This window comes from Pyrus communis, chromosome 6 (genome assembly GCF_963583255.1).
Source record: "Pyrus communis chromosome 6, drPyrComm1.1, whole genome shotgun sequence".
Classification (NCBI taxonomy): domain Eukaryota; kingdom Viridiplantae; phylum Streptophyta; class Magnoliopsida; order Rosales; family Rosaceae; genus Pyrus; species Pyrus communis.
In genome coordinates this window covers 14,425,949-14,440,776 of record NC_084808.1, presented here as the reverse complement: position 1 = coordinate 14,440,776, position 14,828 = coordinate 14,425,949, and the positions used below count along the sequence as shown (strand labels likewise).

Here is a 14,828-nt window from a genome sequence, read left to right as displayed (position 1 = left end):
CCTTTTCAATAGTTATAAATCAAAAATCACCATTTAATGCTTATTTTACCTTCGATTTTGATGATTTTTTGTGGCTACACTCCTTGATCCTATATGAATAAAATGAACTAATTCGATCGTTAATTTAAAATATTTACACTAGTGGATATCACAAAATCTTATGTTATACTTTGTGAAAGTATAAATAAACTCAAAGTATTAGTGAATCTATTGTTTTGATGGGATAAGCATTGTACAAAACTAGTTTCAACGATCCAACCATCAAACTTGTTTGTATATGTTTCGAGATCGCATACGCCAAAAATCGAAAAAAAACAAACATTTAGAGATTATGTAACCGGGATAAACCTTTTCGACGGTTATAAACGAAAAATCACCATTTAACAGTAGTTTTAACTCAGATTTTGATGATTTTTTTACAGCTATTCTCCTTGATCCTATATGAATACAATGAACTAATTTGATCCTCAATTTAAAATATTTACACAAGTGGATACTATAAAATCTTATGTTGTACTTAATGAAAGTATAAATAAACTCCAAGTGTTAGTGAATCTATTGTTTTGATGAGATACGCATTGTACGAAATTAGTTTCAATGATCCAACCTTCAAACTTGTTTGTATATGCTTCAAGATCGCATACACCAGAAATCGCAAAAAACAAACATTCAGATATCAAGTAATGGGACAAACCTTTTTGGCGGCGATAAACGAAAAATCACGATTTAACAGTTATTTTAACTCCGATTTTGATGATTATTTTACAGCTACACTCCTAACCCTATATGAGTACAATGAACTAATTTGATCGTCAATTTAAAACATTCACACAAGTGGATACCACAAAAGAAAAAGGCAATGCAAGAATCCCAAAATAAAAGCAAAAAGGAAAAAAAAAAAAACACTTTGCACGACGTTGGTATGCTTGTGTCGAGCAAAACATCTTTACGCGACGCTGGCTTACCTACGTTGTGTAAAGTGTTTTTTTCCCCTTTTGCTTATGAACTGATTCGATCATCGATTTAAAATATTTATAAAAGTAGATACTACAAAATCTTATGTTATACTTAATAAAAGTATAAATAAACTCCAAGTGTTAGTGAATCTATTGTTTTGATGGGATATGCATTATACGAAACTAGTTTCAACGATCAACCATCAAACTTGTTTGTCTATGCTTCGAGATCGCATACGCCAAAAATCGAAAAAAACAAACATTCAAAGATTATGTAACGGGACAAACCTTTTCGATAGTTATAAACGAAAAATCACCATTTAACGGTAGTTTTAACTCTGATTTTGATGATTTTTATACAATGAACTAATTCATTGTACTAATTCAATCGTATATGAATACAATCAATTAATTCGATCGTCAATTTAAAATATTTACACAAGTGGATACCACAAAATCTTATGTTATACTTAATGAAAGTATAAATAAACTCCAAGTGTTAGTGAATCTATTGTTTTGATGGGATACGCATTTTACGAAACTAGTTTCAACGATCCAACCGTCAAACCTTTTTGTATATGCTTCGAGATCGCATACACCAAAAATCGTAAAATACAAACATTCAGAGATTATGTAACGGGACAAACCTTTTTGACAGTTATAAATGAAAAATCACCATTTAACGTTTATTTTAACTCTAATTTTGATGATTTTTTTTTTCAGCTACATTCCTTAACCCTATATGAATACAATGAACTAATTCGATCGTCAATTTAAAACATTTACATATGTACCTACGTCGTGCAAAATAACTTTGCGCAACGTAAGTGCACCTGCGTCGCGCAAAGTTGGTAAAAAAGCGCTAAAGCATCTTGGTTTGGCGCCAAAATCTTGCGCGACGCAGAAAATGTCGCGCAAACGGCCTTTGCACGACGTAGGTGCGCCTTCATCGAGCAAAACAGCTTTGCGCGATGCCAGTCTTCGTCACACAAAGTGTTGTTGTGGAAAGGCCATTTGTGTGACCTTGTCTGTTTAGTGTCGCGCAAACATACTTTGCGCGACGAAATTTGCTGAGTCACGTAAACATGTTTTTGTACTAGTGCTTTCATATGTGCTTGTGTTCGAATTTTTACTTGTTACTTGTTAGTGATGTTAAAGTTTAAATATTGATTTGAAGGTGATTATATTACTTACCTATGTGTTCTATTATGTTTGAGATTTTTTTTTATTTATTTTTTATTTAGTTTGAGACCTTTTTTTTTTCCAATTGTTGAGATTTGTTTCGAACTTTCACAGAATATTATCAACAACAACAACAAAATCTTTTCCTATTAAATGGGGTCAGCTGTATGAATCCTAAAACGTTATTACGTTCGGTTCTGTGCCACGTCTTCCTTTAAATCCAAGTACTCTAAGTCTTTTCTTAGAGTCTTTTCCAAATTCTTCCTCTACCCTTTTGACCCTGAACCTTTGTCCCATAATCGCATCTTCCAACTGAAGCGTCAGTAGGCCTTAGTTTCACACGTCCAAAACTACCGTAATCGATTTTCTCTCATTTTTTCTTCAATTTCGGCTACTCCTACTTTACCTTGGATATCCTTATTCATAATCTTAACCTTTCTCATGTGCCCACACAGCAATGAAGCATTCTCATCTCTACTACACCTATTTTATGTACATGTTTATACTTCACCGCCCAACATTATGTGCCATAAAGCATTGTTGACCTTATTGATGTCCTATAAAATTTTTCCTTGAGCTTCAGTGGCATACGCCGGATGCACTTTTGCACTTCATCCATCCAGCTTGTATTCTATGGTTGAGGTCTCCATCCAACTCTCCGTTCTTTTGCAAGATAGATCCTAGGTAGCGAAAGCGGTCGCTCTTTGGTACTTCCAGATCTTCAATCCTCACCCCTAACTCATTTGAGCCTCCGTTTGCACTGAACTTACACTCCATATACTCTATCTACTAAAATAATTATTAATTGGAGACAAATTTGTTTTAATATAAAAACTATATCTAAACTAAAGAAGTGATTTTATGCACACGGGTTTTAATATTCGATGTATAACCTCTAATTCTACTTTATTTTGTTCATTCCAATAGCAAATAAAAGAAGGGGTGTGATATCTACACACCCCTTTTTACTTCTCACACTTTTTTTTTTTTAAATTTTTTGTCGTAAGATGGGTTGAATTGAAGAAGATTAAAGGACAAAAATTAACAAGAAGTTTGTGAGAAGTAAAAAAATGTTGTTTGAATAGCACAACCCATTAAAAGGTATGTCAAAAGTAAAATAGATGTGCACAAGTTTTTTATATGCCTCGAAAATCGATGACTTTAGGTTTTCAGTGTGATGTTCACTTATTTTTGTCTTGAACTAAAATGAACAAAAGAAAAAGAAGATAAATGTTTTTAATCATCTCATTTCTGAATTAAAGTGAAATACACTTAAAATATGAAGAAATAGTAAACTAGGTAGTAAGATTTTTAACCATGAGAGGCAAGACAATGCTAAACAAGGCCGGAAAACTTAGTGGAAAACATTGGATTCACTAGTAAGATTTGATATTGGACTGGATGAAGTAGGACAAATTGGACCTTGGAGACAAAAAAACTTGGTGGAAATTATACTACGGAGTAGCAGAGTAGTAAACAATTTTGATCAGTGTGATCGTTTTGGAGTTGACTTTGGATAGCATTTGAGAATTGGATGGATTAAAAAATCATTGGAAGTTTTGAATCATAGAGTTTAAACTTTGATAAAGGTCCTGAGCATGAATGGCTTTGCTTCTATTTATAGATGAAGGTAAATCGACCCATTAGCTATGGCATTTCATGCTCGATCTTACAATGACGGTCTTGAACTAACATTTAATTAGATTTCTTTTATACATAAAAAACAGAAAAAAGAGAATTACATAGATAAAAGGATCTCTAACTACCTGCCAATGAATTTATACAGCGTCAGCAAGTAAAGCAGTGAAGGGTGTTAAGATAGAGGGAGAGAATAATAATGACACTAAACCAAAGATTTGAGATGCTCTTTCGGATAAATAGTAAAAAATGAGATGATGGCTAGGCAATTAACATGAGGTGCCGTGAGCTTTTGAAATATTAAGTGATGGAATGGAGAATGTGGTGTTTGACTTTTGGTGGTGACAAGCCTTTTAGCCTAGGTAGGCTTTGGTTTATTTGAAAAGTTACGGGTAGCTAGAATGTTATACAATTCATGAAATTGGGCCAATTTGTAATAGCTTTTAGTTATTGGGCTAGATTTAAATAAGTCTGTTCTGTATTGCGAGCTGGCATTCACACATTTGAGGCTTGAGGTGTGGTATTCGGCTTTAAAAGGATTGGCCTTTCAGTTGTAACGGTAACAAAAGAAAGAAATAATTTGTACTTTCTTCTTCTCTCTACTGTTTATCCTTTCTTCTTCGTGCTTCCATGTCCAACGGTCAAGGTAGAGCCGATCCTTGGCTGGGTTTTATCAATCTGCATCTCCAAAACTTCAAGTTTGATTCCACAATTTGCATCTCCGATTTACGCAGCCGTAGTCGTCATTGGAAGCAAGGTATTATAATGTTGGTAAATTAATTTTCAATTTTTGTTAGGGTTAGTTTTTTTGACGTTTAATTGCATGGCTGAAGGTCAGATGAGAATTATCAAATCGCTTTTAAATGCAAGATAGTAATATGCTACGGCTGTAGTTAGAAAGGAAAGTAAGCGAAAATCTTTGCGTTATTTTGATTTTTAAGATTAGAATAAAAACATGAGATCTAATGCTTTTCGTTAACTCTTACTGTTGAATTTTCTATCAGGCCAATGCATTGCTTCTTGTCAATCTTTTTAAGTTTTGTTAGACTAGCTAATCTTGAAAATGTCGCACGATGAGCTCATCTAATTTTCATTTTAAGTAATGATAGGATGATGTTCTGCAGGTATTACTACAAGTTCATTGTTAATGGGGATTGGCAGCTTTCAACATCGTCCCCATCTGAAAGGGATGGAAGTGGGAATGTCAACAGTATAATCATCCTTGGCGAAACTGCCGGTGTGAGACCTTCTGTTTAACAACCGCAAAATGTCAGTGGACTAATATGCATTTCTTTTTCGTCGATTGTTTTCTTTTCCAGTAAGCAAAAAATAGGACTTCTCCAATGTCAGCTTTAGTTTCTTGTGTGGTGATTGAATTCTGCAGATGGAATTAGTTCTACAGATTGAATTGAAATTTTAATCACCCTTCTCTAGTAGTATGTAATGTACAATAAATGAATTGAAGTCACAAATCTCAATGCATACAACAGCGCATACGCCATTTTAGTATAAGAAAGATGAAAAAATAACCCTTCTCAAGTGGAACTAATAGCTTTTCATCTAACTTTATTGAATATATTTGAAGTCGCAAATCTCTCTTAGGGTTTGATTTCATTGAAAAAGCACAAGTTTTTACTTTCAAATCTAATTATAAAGGCACCTTTTTTATTTTGTTGCTCTTGTTTTGGATGTGGGTTGTAAACTTCTGCAATTAGTATTGGCCATATGCTGCTGAGAAGTGTTATTTTGATATCATTTCTCTTCTGGGTTTGCATCATTGCATGCAATCTTACATGTGGTTCACTAGTTGTGTGTTTGATTTTTCTGTTTTGGTACGAGATAGAATTTCTGTGAGATATAATTTGGTTATGCTGCGTTCTCTGTCACATCCATAATTTTGAAGATATGGGATTTTCCTGTATCGAATTTCCGGTATTCAATTACCTAGACTGTATGTACTTTCTGGCTGCATCTACAGTCCTTTCTTTTGTTTTGCTTTTCAATTGGAGTGTCTGAAGGTTTACCAAGTCGTTTATTTTAGAATGAATATTGATTTGGATTCTGGATAATGAATCTTTGCTGTGGGAATAACGAATAAAAATCTTGGAAGGTGGATAGATTTCTGCTTATGTGTAGCCTTTGGATTAATCGGAATCATGTTTCATTCCCCTTATGTAATTATTAAAGGTAGAAGTGAGCCGTATTGTCTGATGATTATTGTGTCGTGAATCAGTCAATCATATTAGATGAGAGAGTAAATGTAGCTGTCATCTGGAATTGATATGCCATCGTTAATTTGTCAATTTTGAATTGGTCTGAGTCTCCGACTCGTATTGGTTTGGACCATGGGTTTCAAAACAAATATATTGTTAGTGATGCTAATCTCGCGATCACTAATGTGTAATGGCAAGAGAATGTCATTAACATAATTTTGTGTATTGTTTTTTCTAGATAAGAATTTTTGTGTGTTATATTCGTGTTCAGGTTCTTTCCACTTTACTCCTCTTGATCATGGAGGGAGAAACATCGTGGTTTAGCCATTCCTTTGACAACATGGCAAGGCAGACTCCAGAGTATGATTCATTCTCAGAACTCAGAAGGTAAGTATGATTCATTCTCAGAGATCATTGATGGAGGAAATAGGGAAGGGTAATTAAATTTTTTCTGGCCTTCGTACTTTAGGTTTATGTCCCATGCAATTGTGCGTTATCACTTGCCTCTTGCAATATTAGCTAGGTTGATCTCGTAGGTGAATTAATTCCGTTTCTTTCTGTTTCAGTTTACATTGTTGCGATTCTTTTCTTTTAATTGGAGAAAATTCTATGAAATATTTTTTATGGTCTAATATTTGCAACACATTACATAAACCACTCACCTTGATAATCATAAGCTTGGCAAAACAATTCACATCTAACTAAACTCCACACATCAACACTAACTACTCTTTCTCCGTCTCTCTTTATACTTATATATATAGAACTTAGCACTTTTTTTTTGCATGCACTGCATACAAACTAGTTATATTAAACAGGAGCATTTAGGAGCATTTGGTTCCAATTGGCATTTAGGGGCATTAAACAGGAGCATCTGGTTCCAATTGGCATAAAAAAGCAAAGGTAAAAAAACCTTCCACGCAACTATACGATGAAGAATAAGCACCCTATATTGCTTATTCATATAAATGTGATCTAATATATATGAGTACAAAGATCGAAAGAAAAAGTTGGTTTTTGCGTTCCGTAGGATAATATATTGGGGTTAATTTGGAGAGAGAGTAATTAACAGGACATATTGCATATTGTTAAGATGAGTTGTCAGGGTAAAATAATAAAAGACTTGAATCAAAGTTTTCAAACTAACAAATACGCTGATAAGGGACCGGAATTAAGCTAAATAAGCAAAGGAGAGAGAACAATAAGTTCACAAAAAGAATAAAGGCGAATCACTAAAAATCATTATTCATCAAAACCATCATTTTTACATCTCCAAAATATTATTTGCATCCTAAACTGACATAGGTATAACTGGAAATTAAACAATACAAAGTTAAGTAGAATAGTAAAAATGTGCCAGATTGGTTTGGTTAAAAAGATAAGTATTACCTCCAAAACCAGTCAGATACAAATGAAAACAGTTATAACAGTTTATCATCCATTTTCGAATGATTTTATATCAAGCAACCATTCGAGTAGTGAGAGATTAGTGCCCTTAAAATAAAATATAAAATTCAAACACTAAGACCCAAAAACTTTAAGCTTTACCCAAAACTTCAAAGCTTTTTATACAAATGCCTAAATTTGCGCCCATGAACTTACGCGTCTCACTTCATCCAACATCGAATCAGACCTTCAAAGCTAAAGATTCAAACAGAAGAATGTTGAGACTAGTGAAGATGATGTAGTATAGGTATTTCGGCAAATATGAGAGTCAAAATATAGTTTTCCCTACACAGTCTCAGCTACTGTAAAAGAAGATACTCTAGGGTGTCCGTTATAACTAGCAAAATGTAAATGTGGATTCCATGCCAATCAATATCAAATAGAGGCAAAGAACTCTGCAGTGAAGATGTCCTTGTGTGGGAAAAGTTATGTTTTGACTCTCACAATATGGTAATCTACTGAAACACCTCGACTGCATCATCTACACTAGTCTCACCATTATTTTGTTCGGATCTTTAGCTCTAAAGATCTCATTCAACGTTGAATGAAGTGAGGGGCATAAGTTGGTGGTTGCAAATTTTGACATTTGTAGAAATTTTTGTGAAGCTTTGGGTAAAGCTTAAAGGTTTTAGTTATTAGTGTTTGAATTCTATATTTTATTTTAAGCGGTGCTAATTTCTCCCTACTTGCGTAGTTGCTTGACATAAAATCGTTTGAAAATAGATGATAAGCTGTTATAATTAAACAAACGAGAATGTCATATTATTAAACAAACAAGAATGTCGGAACGACTACAAAACCGCAAGAGATTACATCGTGACTAACTTAACTTCATACTAAACTATAAGATATATTTATAGAGAGCAAAACTTATAAACTTTAATTCGGATGAACTAAACTCATATACTAAACTAACAACCAATCTCAAATAATCAAATAACCATAATACTAATATTTTTCAACGAGGAAAACATAGAGGGCGACATTGATCCATTTGAAACATTATATGTGGACGAAAATGAGTTTCCCACGTGGCCGGGATTATTTGTGATCAAACCTTCATTTTATCGAGTTTACTACCAGAAAACTTGGTTTGGTTACAACTGCCAGGTTGATTGAAGGTTGATTGAACTTGGTATGATTGGTAGAAGATCTTCACATAATGGTGCACTGAGTGGCAGCAAAGATATTTCCCAGGGCCAGTAGCATTTCTATCGTCTTCAATGCTTTCCTCCCGGCACTCTGAAAATTAAGACGCGCACCCAAAAATGGTTACTGAGTCAGCAATTAAGAAGTCTAATATGTTAAGAATTTATATGCACGTACATACGTATGTACGTATGTATGTATGCATGAGAATGCTAGGCTGTCCATAATAATAAGAAAGAGGAGAATGGCATCTAATTACATTTTTAGGCCTTGGATTAACGGGAACCATTGCATTGGATGCATGAGGTGTGAGTGGACGAGGAGGAGCTGGAGAAGACGAATTGCTTGTCTCCGATGTACTTCCATACTCGGGTGCCTTTGACTAGCATTACATAAAAATTGTTCAAGCAAATGGAAAACGAAGGAATTAGATATTGCTCATATGTAATATAGAACAATAGATGTAATATGATAAAACAAATGGAAACAAAAAGATGTAAAATAGAACGATATTATTCATGTGTACCTCATTAGTGACTGACACTGCTTGCTGGTTCAAAGTTGTCATCCTCTTGCTTTGAAGAAGCAGGAAGCTATCAAGGAATTTGTCGTGGCCATGGACATATTTGCCATCAGCATAACAAGCAGGGCAAACATTGAACGTGTTAGTAGCATCAGTGGCACAATCGTCAAAGCATTTGACACAAGCGAAATAAACTCCCTTGATAAATTTTTTGCACTGCCCGTTACAAAAAGGTTTTCCACTATAAATAATGTACAAGAGAGTCATCACGTCCATGAAATCAAGCTCTTCACGTCCTTCCTTCTTTAGTTCGTCGAAAAAAAGGGAGTTACACAGATGCTTGTAATCTCCATGCCTCTCCATGTATTCCGTGAACTCTTGCAAGCTCACTAGGTCGTTCTTGTCTAGATCCATTTCGTAGAAAGACTCATCTGCCAACCGTTGAACATCCGTCGACGCATACTTGTAGTATGCAAATGCTGTTTGGCGCAAATCCTCCATTTTAAAACGATCTTCTTGATTCTTAGATGTGGATTTGAGTTGCACTCAGGGAAGTCAGAATGTGGTATTATATAGACACACTATGGATTAGGGCTTTAGGTAGCTTAAATATTACGTGCAACTTGCATTCAGAATGAGGTTAGGTTCAAGGAACTTTCGCATGTGATGTGACTCATAAGTAGCTTAAATATAACGTGCAACTTTTCATTGAAAACAAACAAAAAAGCCAGTTACTTTTAGGTTCAGGCTAATTGTTTATACAACGCGTTTTGATTGTAATGTAATTTTTTTCTTCAATTTGTAATTGTAGATGATTTCTCTATTTATTTTTATTTGGTGTCGCATGTTATTCATTTCATTAAAATTATTGATTTGATTGGTGTAACGTTTTTTTCGAAATTCGAAGTTTTCTTTGTTTTGACTCTAGTTTCACAATAATTAAATTAACGATTTTCTTGACTAACTAATTGTGTTGACTCTAGTTTCACCCGGTCATTCCCGTCAAGATCCATCTCGTAGAAAAAACTCATCTACCAACCGTTGAATATCCGTCGACGCATCCTTGTAGCATGCAAATGCTGTTTGGCGCAAATCCACCATTTTAAAACTATCTTCTTGATTCTTATATATGGATTTGAGTTGCACTCAGGGAAGTCAGAAAGTGGTGTGTGTGTGTGTGTGTAATATTATGGATTAGGGTTTTGTGACTAATTACGTCACTCATTACGTGCTATATATGAGGTCAGTGGCATTAGCCATGTGACTTGTGAGTCGCCACTAATGACGTCACTGGTTACGTGCTAAACAAGGTCGGTAGCATTAGTCATCGGTAGTGGGTTCTTCAAACTTGAAGCTTCCAAACAATAAGGAGCTTTATTACTTGTTATTCATTTCATTAAAATTATTCTTTGTAATATAATTTTTTGCTTCAATTTGTAACGTGGATGATCTCTTTCTTTATTTTTATTTGGTGTCACATGTTATTCATTTCATTAAAATTATTGATTTGATTGGTGTAATGTTTTTTTTCGAAATTCGAAGTTTTCTTTGTTTTGACTCTAGTTTCACAATAGTCAAATTAACGATTTTCTTGACTAACTAATTGAGTTGAGACACCAAATCAAACTACAGAAAAAAAAGTAACAATTTGCAAGTTCAAAAAGAAAAATAAAAGATTAATATGACATATAAACGAAAAGGCTTTTCAAGTAATTCGTAATCCAATCTAATGCCGATATATATCACTAGGACCGCCATTGTATAAGTTAACGGAAAATACCAATATGTAACAAATTATTTATTAGTATAAAGTGAGAGTTTTGCTTTTAAATTTTCTATGGGGTTTGGTTGTACTCTGAACTTGCAGGACAAGTACGCGCTCATCATCAACCGACTTCAATAATTGAGGGATGCCGACAAGATCCAATTGAGAATAAATTTTTTATTTGTCCACGAAAATGGTAAATATGGACTGACAGTCTGGCAGAAATTATGCTTTCCCGACGACCAACACACTATAGCCTATAGGTTGGTATCAGAAACGACCTAGACACCAAACAAAGCCTTGTATGCGATTAGCAATTTTATGTAGAGTAGTGTTACACTTACCATCTATTTGTATCATTTTTTTAATAGAGATAGAGCCACCAAACATGTGGATACTATCTCTATTAAAAAGATGATACATATAAATAGTAAGAATAACATCTTTTATTCCTATAATCAAATTGTATCAGCCGTCGTAGATTCTTAATTAATATGTTAATGTTTGAGCCTAAAATAGTGGGTCTAGGTCGAAGGTGGATGGTTCGAGTTGGAAAAAAGATGTAAAATAGAATGATACTATTCATAAGTACCTCATCAGTGACTGACGCTGCTCGCTGGTTCAAAGCTATCATCCTCTTGCTTTGAAGAAGCAGGAAGCCATCTAGGAGTTTGCCGTGGCCATGGACATATTTGCCATCAACATAACAAGCAGTGCAAACATTGAATGTGTTGATGGCATCAGTGGCATAATCGTCAAAGCATTTGACACAAGCGAAATAAACTCCCTTGATAAATTTTTTGCACTGCCCGTTACAAAAAGGTTGGAGAGTCATCACGTCCATGAAATCAAGCTCTTCATGTCCTTCCTTCTTTAGTTCGTCGAAAAAAAGGGAGTTACACAGATGCTTGCAATCTTCATCCCTCTCCATGTATTCCGTGAACTCTTGCAAGCTCACTCGGTCATTCCCGTCAACATCCATTTCGGAGAAAAACTCATCTACCAACTGTTGAATTTGCTTCGACGCATCCTTGAAGTATGCAAATGCTATTTGGCGCAAATCCTCCATTTTAAAACTATGTTCTTGATTCTTAGATATGGAATTGAGTTGCACTCAGGGAAGTCAGAATGTGGTATATATACTATGGATGAGGTTAGGTTTCAAGGAACTTTCGCTTGTGATGTGCCTAATTACGTGCTATATATGGTCGGTAGCATTAGTCTTCGGTGGTGGGGTTTCGTCTTCAAACTTGAAGCTTCCAAACAATAAGAAGCTGAATTACGTGCTACTTTCATTGAAAACTTAAAAAAAAAAAAAAAACGTATTACTTTTAGTAAGGCTAATAATTTATACAATGCGTTTTGATTGTAATGTAATTTTTTGCTTCAATTTGTAATTGTGGGTGATTTCTCTCTTTATTTTTATTTGGTGTCACATGTTATTCATTTTATCAAAATTATTGATTTGATTGGTGTACGTTTTCTTCGAAATTCGAAGTTTTTTTTTGTTTTGACTCTAGTTTCACAATAGTTAAACTAACAATTTTCTTGAATAACTAATTAAGTTGAGACACCAAATCAAAGTACAGGAAAAAAAAAGTCACAATTTGCAAGTTCAGAAAAAAAAGAAAAAGAAAAAAGATTAATGAGGCATATAAATGAAAAAGCCTTTCAAGTAATTCGTAATCCAATCTAATGCAGATATATTAAAAATATATTTCTCATTGATTAAAAGATTTACATTTGGGTATTTATACAAATCAGTTAATAAACATTAGTTATTAACAAACGTAACTAATTAACCTTAATCTATGATTAGTTATAATGCAGTTACAACAAACAAAACTTCTACACTAAGTAACTGTTGACTCTACTGCTGACTGTATTGATGACTTGGACTGTTGAGAATGATATGTCTCTTTACACCCCCTCAAGCTGAACGGAGGAGTACCAAGGGAAAGCTTGGATTTGAGAAGCTGAAATCGAGCTTTGGACAAGGATTTGGTATGAATATCTGAAATTTGGTGATGACTGGGAACAAATCGAACTTGAAGAAGAGAAGCTAAGACTAGTTCCCGAATATAGTGATAGTCAATTTCGACGTGTTTGGTTCTAGCATGGAAAACAGGATTAGATGTTAGAGAGATGGCAGATACATTGTCACACCAAAGCACAAGAACTTTAGAAAGAGGAAATGCTATGTCCTTGAAGAGTTTGCAAATCCAAGTAACCTCTGCAGATGTGTGTGCGCCAAAGGCTAATAGTTTATACAATGCGTTTTGATTGTAATATAATTTTTCGCTCCAATTTGTAACTGTGGGTGATTTCTCTCTTTATTTTTATTTGGTGTCACATGTTATTCATTTCATCAAAATTATTGATTTGATTGGTGTAACGTTTTCTTCGAAATTCGTAGTTCTTTTTTTGTTTTGACTCTAGTTTCACAATAGTCAAATTAACGATTTTCTTGACTAACTAATTGAGTTGAGACACCAAATCAAACTACAGGAAAAAAAAGGTAACAATTGAAAGTTCAGAAAGAAAAATAAAAGATTAATGAGACATATAAATGAAAAAGCCTTTCAAGTAATTCGTAATCCAATCTAATGCAAATACATCACTGCGACCGCCATTGTATAAGTTAAGAGAAAGTACCAATATGTAACGAATTATTAGTATAAAGTGAGAGTTTTACTTTTAAATTTTCTATGGGGTTTGGTTGTACTCTGAACTTGCAGTACAAGTAGTCTAAGGCCCTGTTTGGCAGATCAAATAAAGGATCAGATAGGACTAGTTATACGGACTTGGGTGTTTGGTGTTCACTCATACTAAATAAGCGCCTGATTAATTTAACCGGTCTGATTATTTAACACCGTATACTCTTGTTTAATAAAACCAACCAAAAGGCTCGGAAGCTCCAACTCGTAACCAGATCTCGGTTTGGTTAAGGTTTGACTCACCAACTCGGAAGCCCCGACTCGGTGAGTTCTAGATTGACGATTTTCAGACCGAGTCACGGCGTTTTAAGACTCAGGGAAGCCTCTACACAACTCCCCGAGGTTCCTAAGACAAGTTTGAGGAAGTTTTGACATGAAACCACCCAATTTCAAGAAGTCTTAGTTTTGGCCATACCTTTCAAGGCATTTTCAAACCACCTCCGTCCACTTTTTGGACTTCAAAAAGGTATAACGCGATTATACTCTTCATAAGCTTCATTTCCATATTAATTTTGGGAAGAAATGGTTGAGAAATGAAGAAGATATGAAGGTTTGAAACTTTACCCAGAAACTGGTGAAAATTTCCAAATTCTGTTGAGTTTAGACAACGGCGGACGACGGCGACCGGCGAGGACCACCGGAGAAGACGACGGAATATTTCGTCAACTTTGACGAAATATTCTAACGGCGTCAGGTAAAGCCGTTAACTTCTGTTACCTTTTAACGGAATATTCCTAACGGTCGTTAGGCCTCCGTCAGCTCTGCGTGGCTGGCGCATGTGGCCGTGCCATAGTCGGGGCGTGGCGGCGCGTCCAGCGTCCAAAAATTATTCTAAAATTTTGTGTAGATCAGTGACGTCGAGTGGATCAATTTCTTATATTGAAACCCTATGTTTGAACAATCTACGGAGGTTTTATTTAAGTTTCCGTTTATGTGTTATTAAACTAAGTTAATTAGTAATTTCACATATAGGGGAAACGTATCCCGAGGACGTACGGGGTCAATCAAGGCTCGGAGGCTTCGTTTCGACTGCATATCTGTGAGTGGGCAGTTTACTTATATATATATATATATATATATGAATTATAGTTTCTACAAATGCATTTAAATGGATTTACGCCTATTATGCCATAATTTTAGTTTAGTTTGGTAAATGTTGCTTTGTGATTGGAATTATAAAATGGCTATGGCATATTCATATGCATTTTACCTGCTTATATATATATAGTACTGTGGTAG

The 14,828-nt window shown here is 34.7% G+C and overlaps 2 protein-coding genes across 2 annotated transcripts; both read right to left on the bottom strand.

Moving 5' to 3' along the window:
• Positions 1 to 8,033: 8,033 nt before the first annotated feature.
• LOC137738447 (uncharacterized) lies at positions 8,034 to 9,894 on the bottom strand. Its single transcript, XM_068478080.1, has 3 exons — positions 9,111 to 9,894; positions 8,844 to 8,966; positions 8,034 to 8,677 (listed from the first exon to the last, which is right to left on the bottom strand). The coding sequence occupies exons 1-3, from the start codon at positions 9,606 to 9,608 to the stop codon at positions 8,591 to 8,593; spliced, it is 708 nt and encodes a 235-aa protein (XP_068334181.1). The 5' UTR covers positions 9,609 to 9,894; the 3' UTR covers positions 8,034 to 8,590.
• An 812-nt stretch (positions 9,895 to 10,706) lies between these two features.
• Positions 10,707 to 11,941, bottom strand: LOC137736092 (uncharacterized). Its single transcript, XM_068475428.1, has 2 exons — positions 11,465 to 11,941; positions 10,707 to 10,733 (listed from the first exon to the last, which is right to left on the bottom strand). The coding sequence occupies exons 1-2, from the start codon at positions 11,939 to 11,941 to the stop codon at positions 10,707 to 10,709; spliced, it is 504 nt and encodes a 167-aa protein (XP_068331529.1).
• Positions 11,942 to 14,828: the final 2,887 nt, after the last annotated feature.

Bases quoted from the DNA above. Each gene is read 5' to 3' on its own strand.
- LOC137736092 (XM_068475428.1), bottom strand. From the start codon at position 11,941: ATGGAGGATTTGCGCCAAATAGCATTTGCATACTTCAAGGATGCGTCG. The intron at 10,734-11,464 runs GTACTTATGAAT...TTTTTTCTGTAG, and splicing joins CAGCGTCAGTCACTGATGAG to TTTGATTTGGTGTCTCAACT.
- LOC137738447 (XM_068478080.1), bottom strand. From the start codon at position 9,608: ATGGAGGATTTGCGCCAAACAGCATTTGCATACTACAAGTATGCGTCG. The intron at 8,967-9,110 runs GTACACATGAAT...ATGTAATGCTAG, and splicing joins CAGTGTCAGTCACTAATGAG to TCAAAGGCACCCGAGTATGG. The intron at 8,678-8,843 runs GTAATTAGATGC...CTTAATTTTCAG, and splicing joins TTAATCCAAGGCCTAAAAAT to AGTGCCGGGAGGAAAGCATT.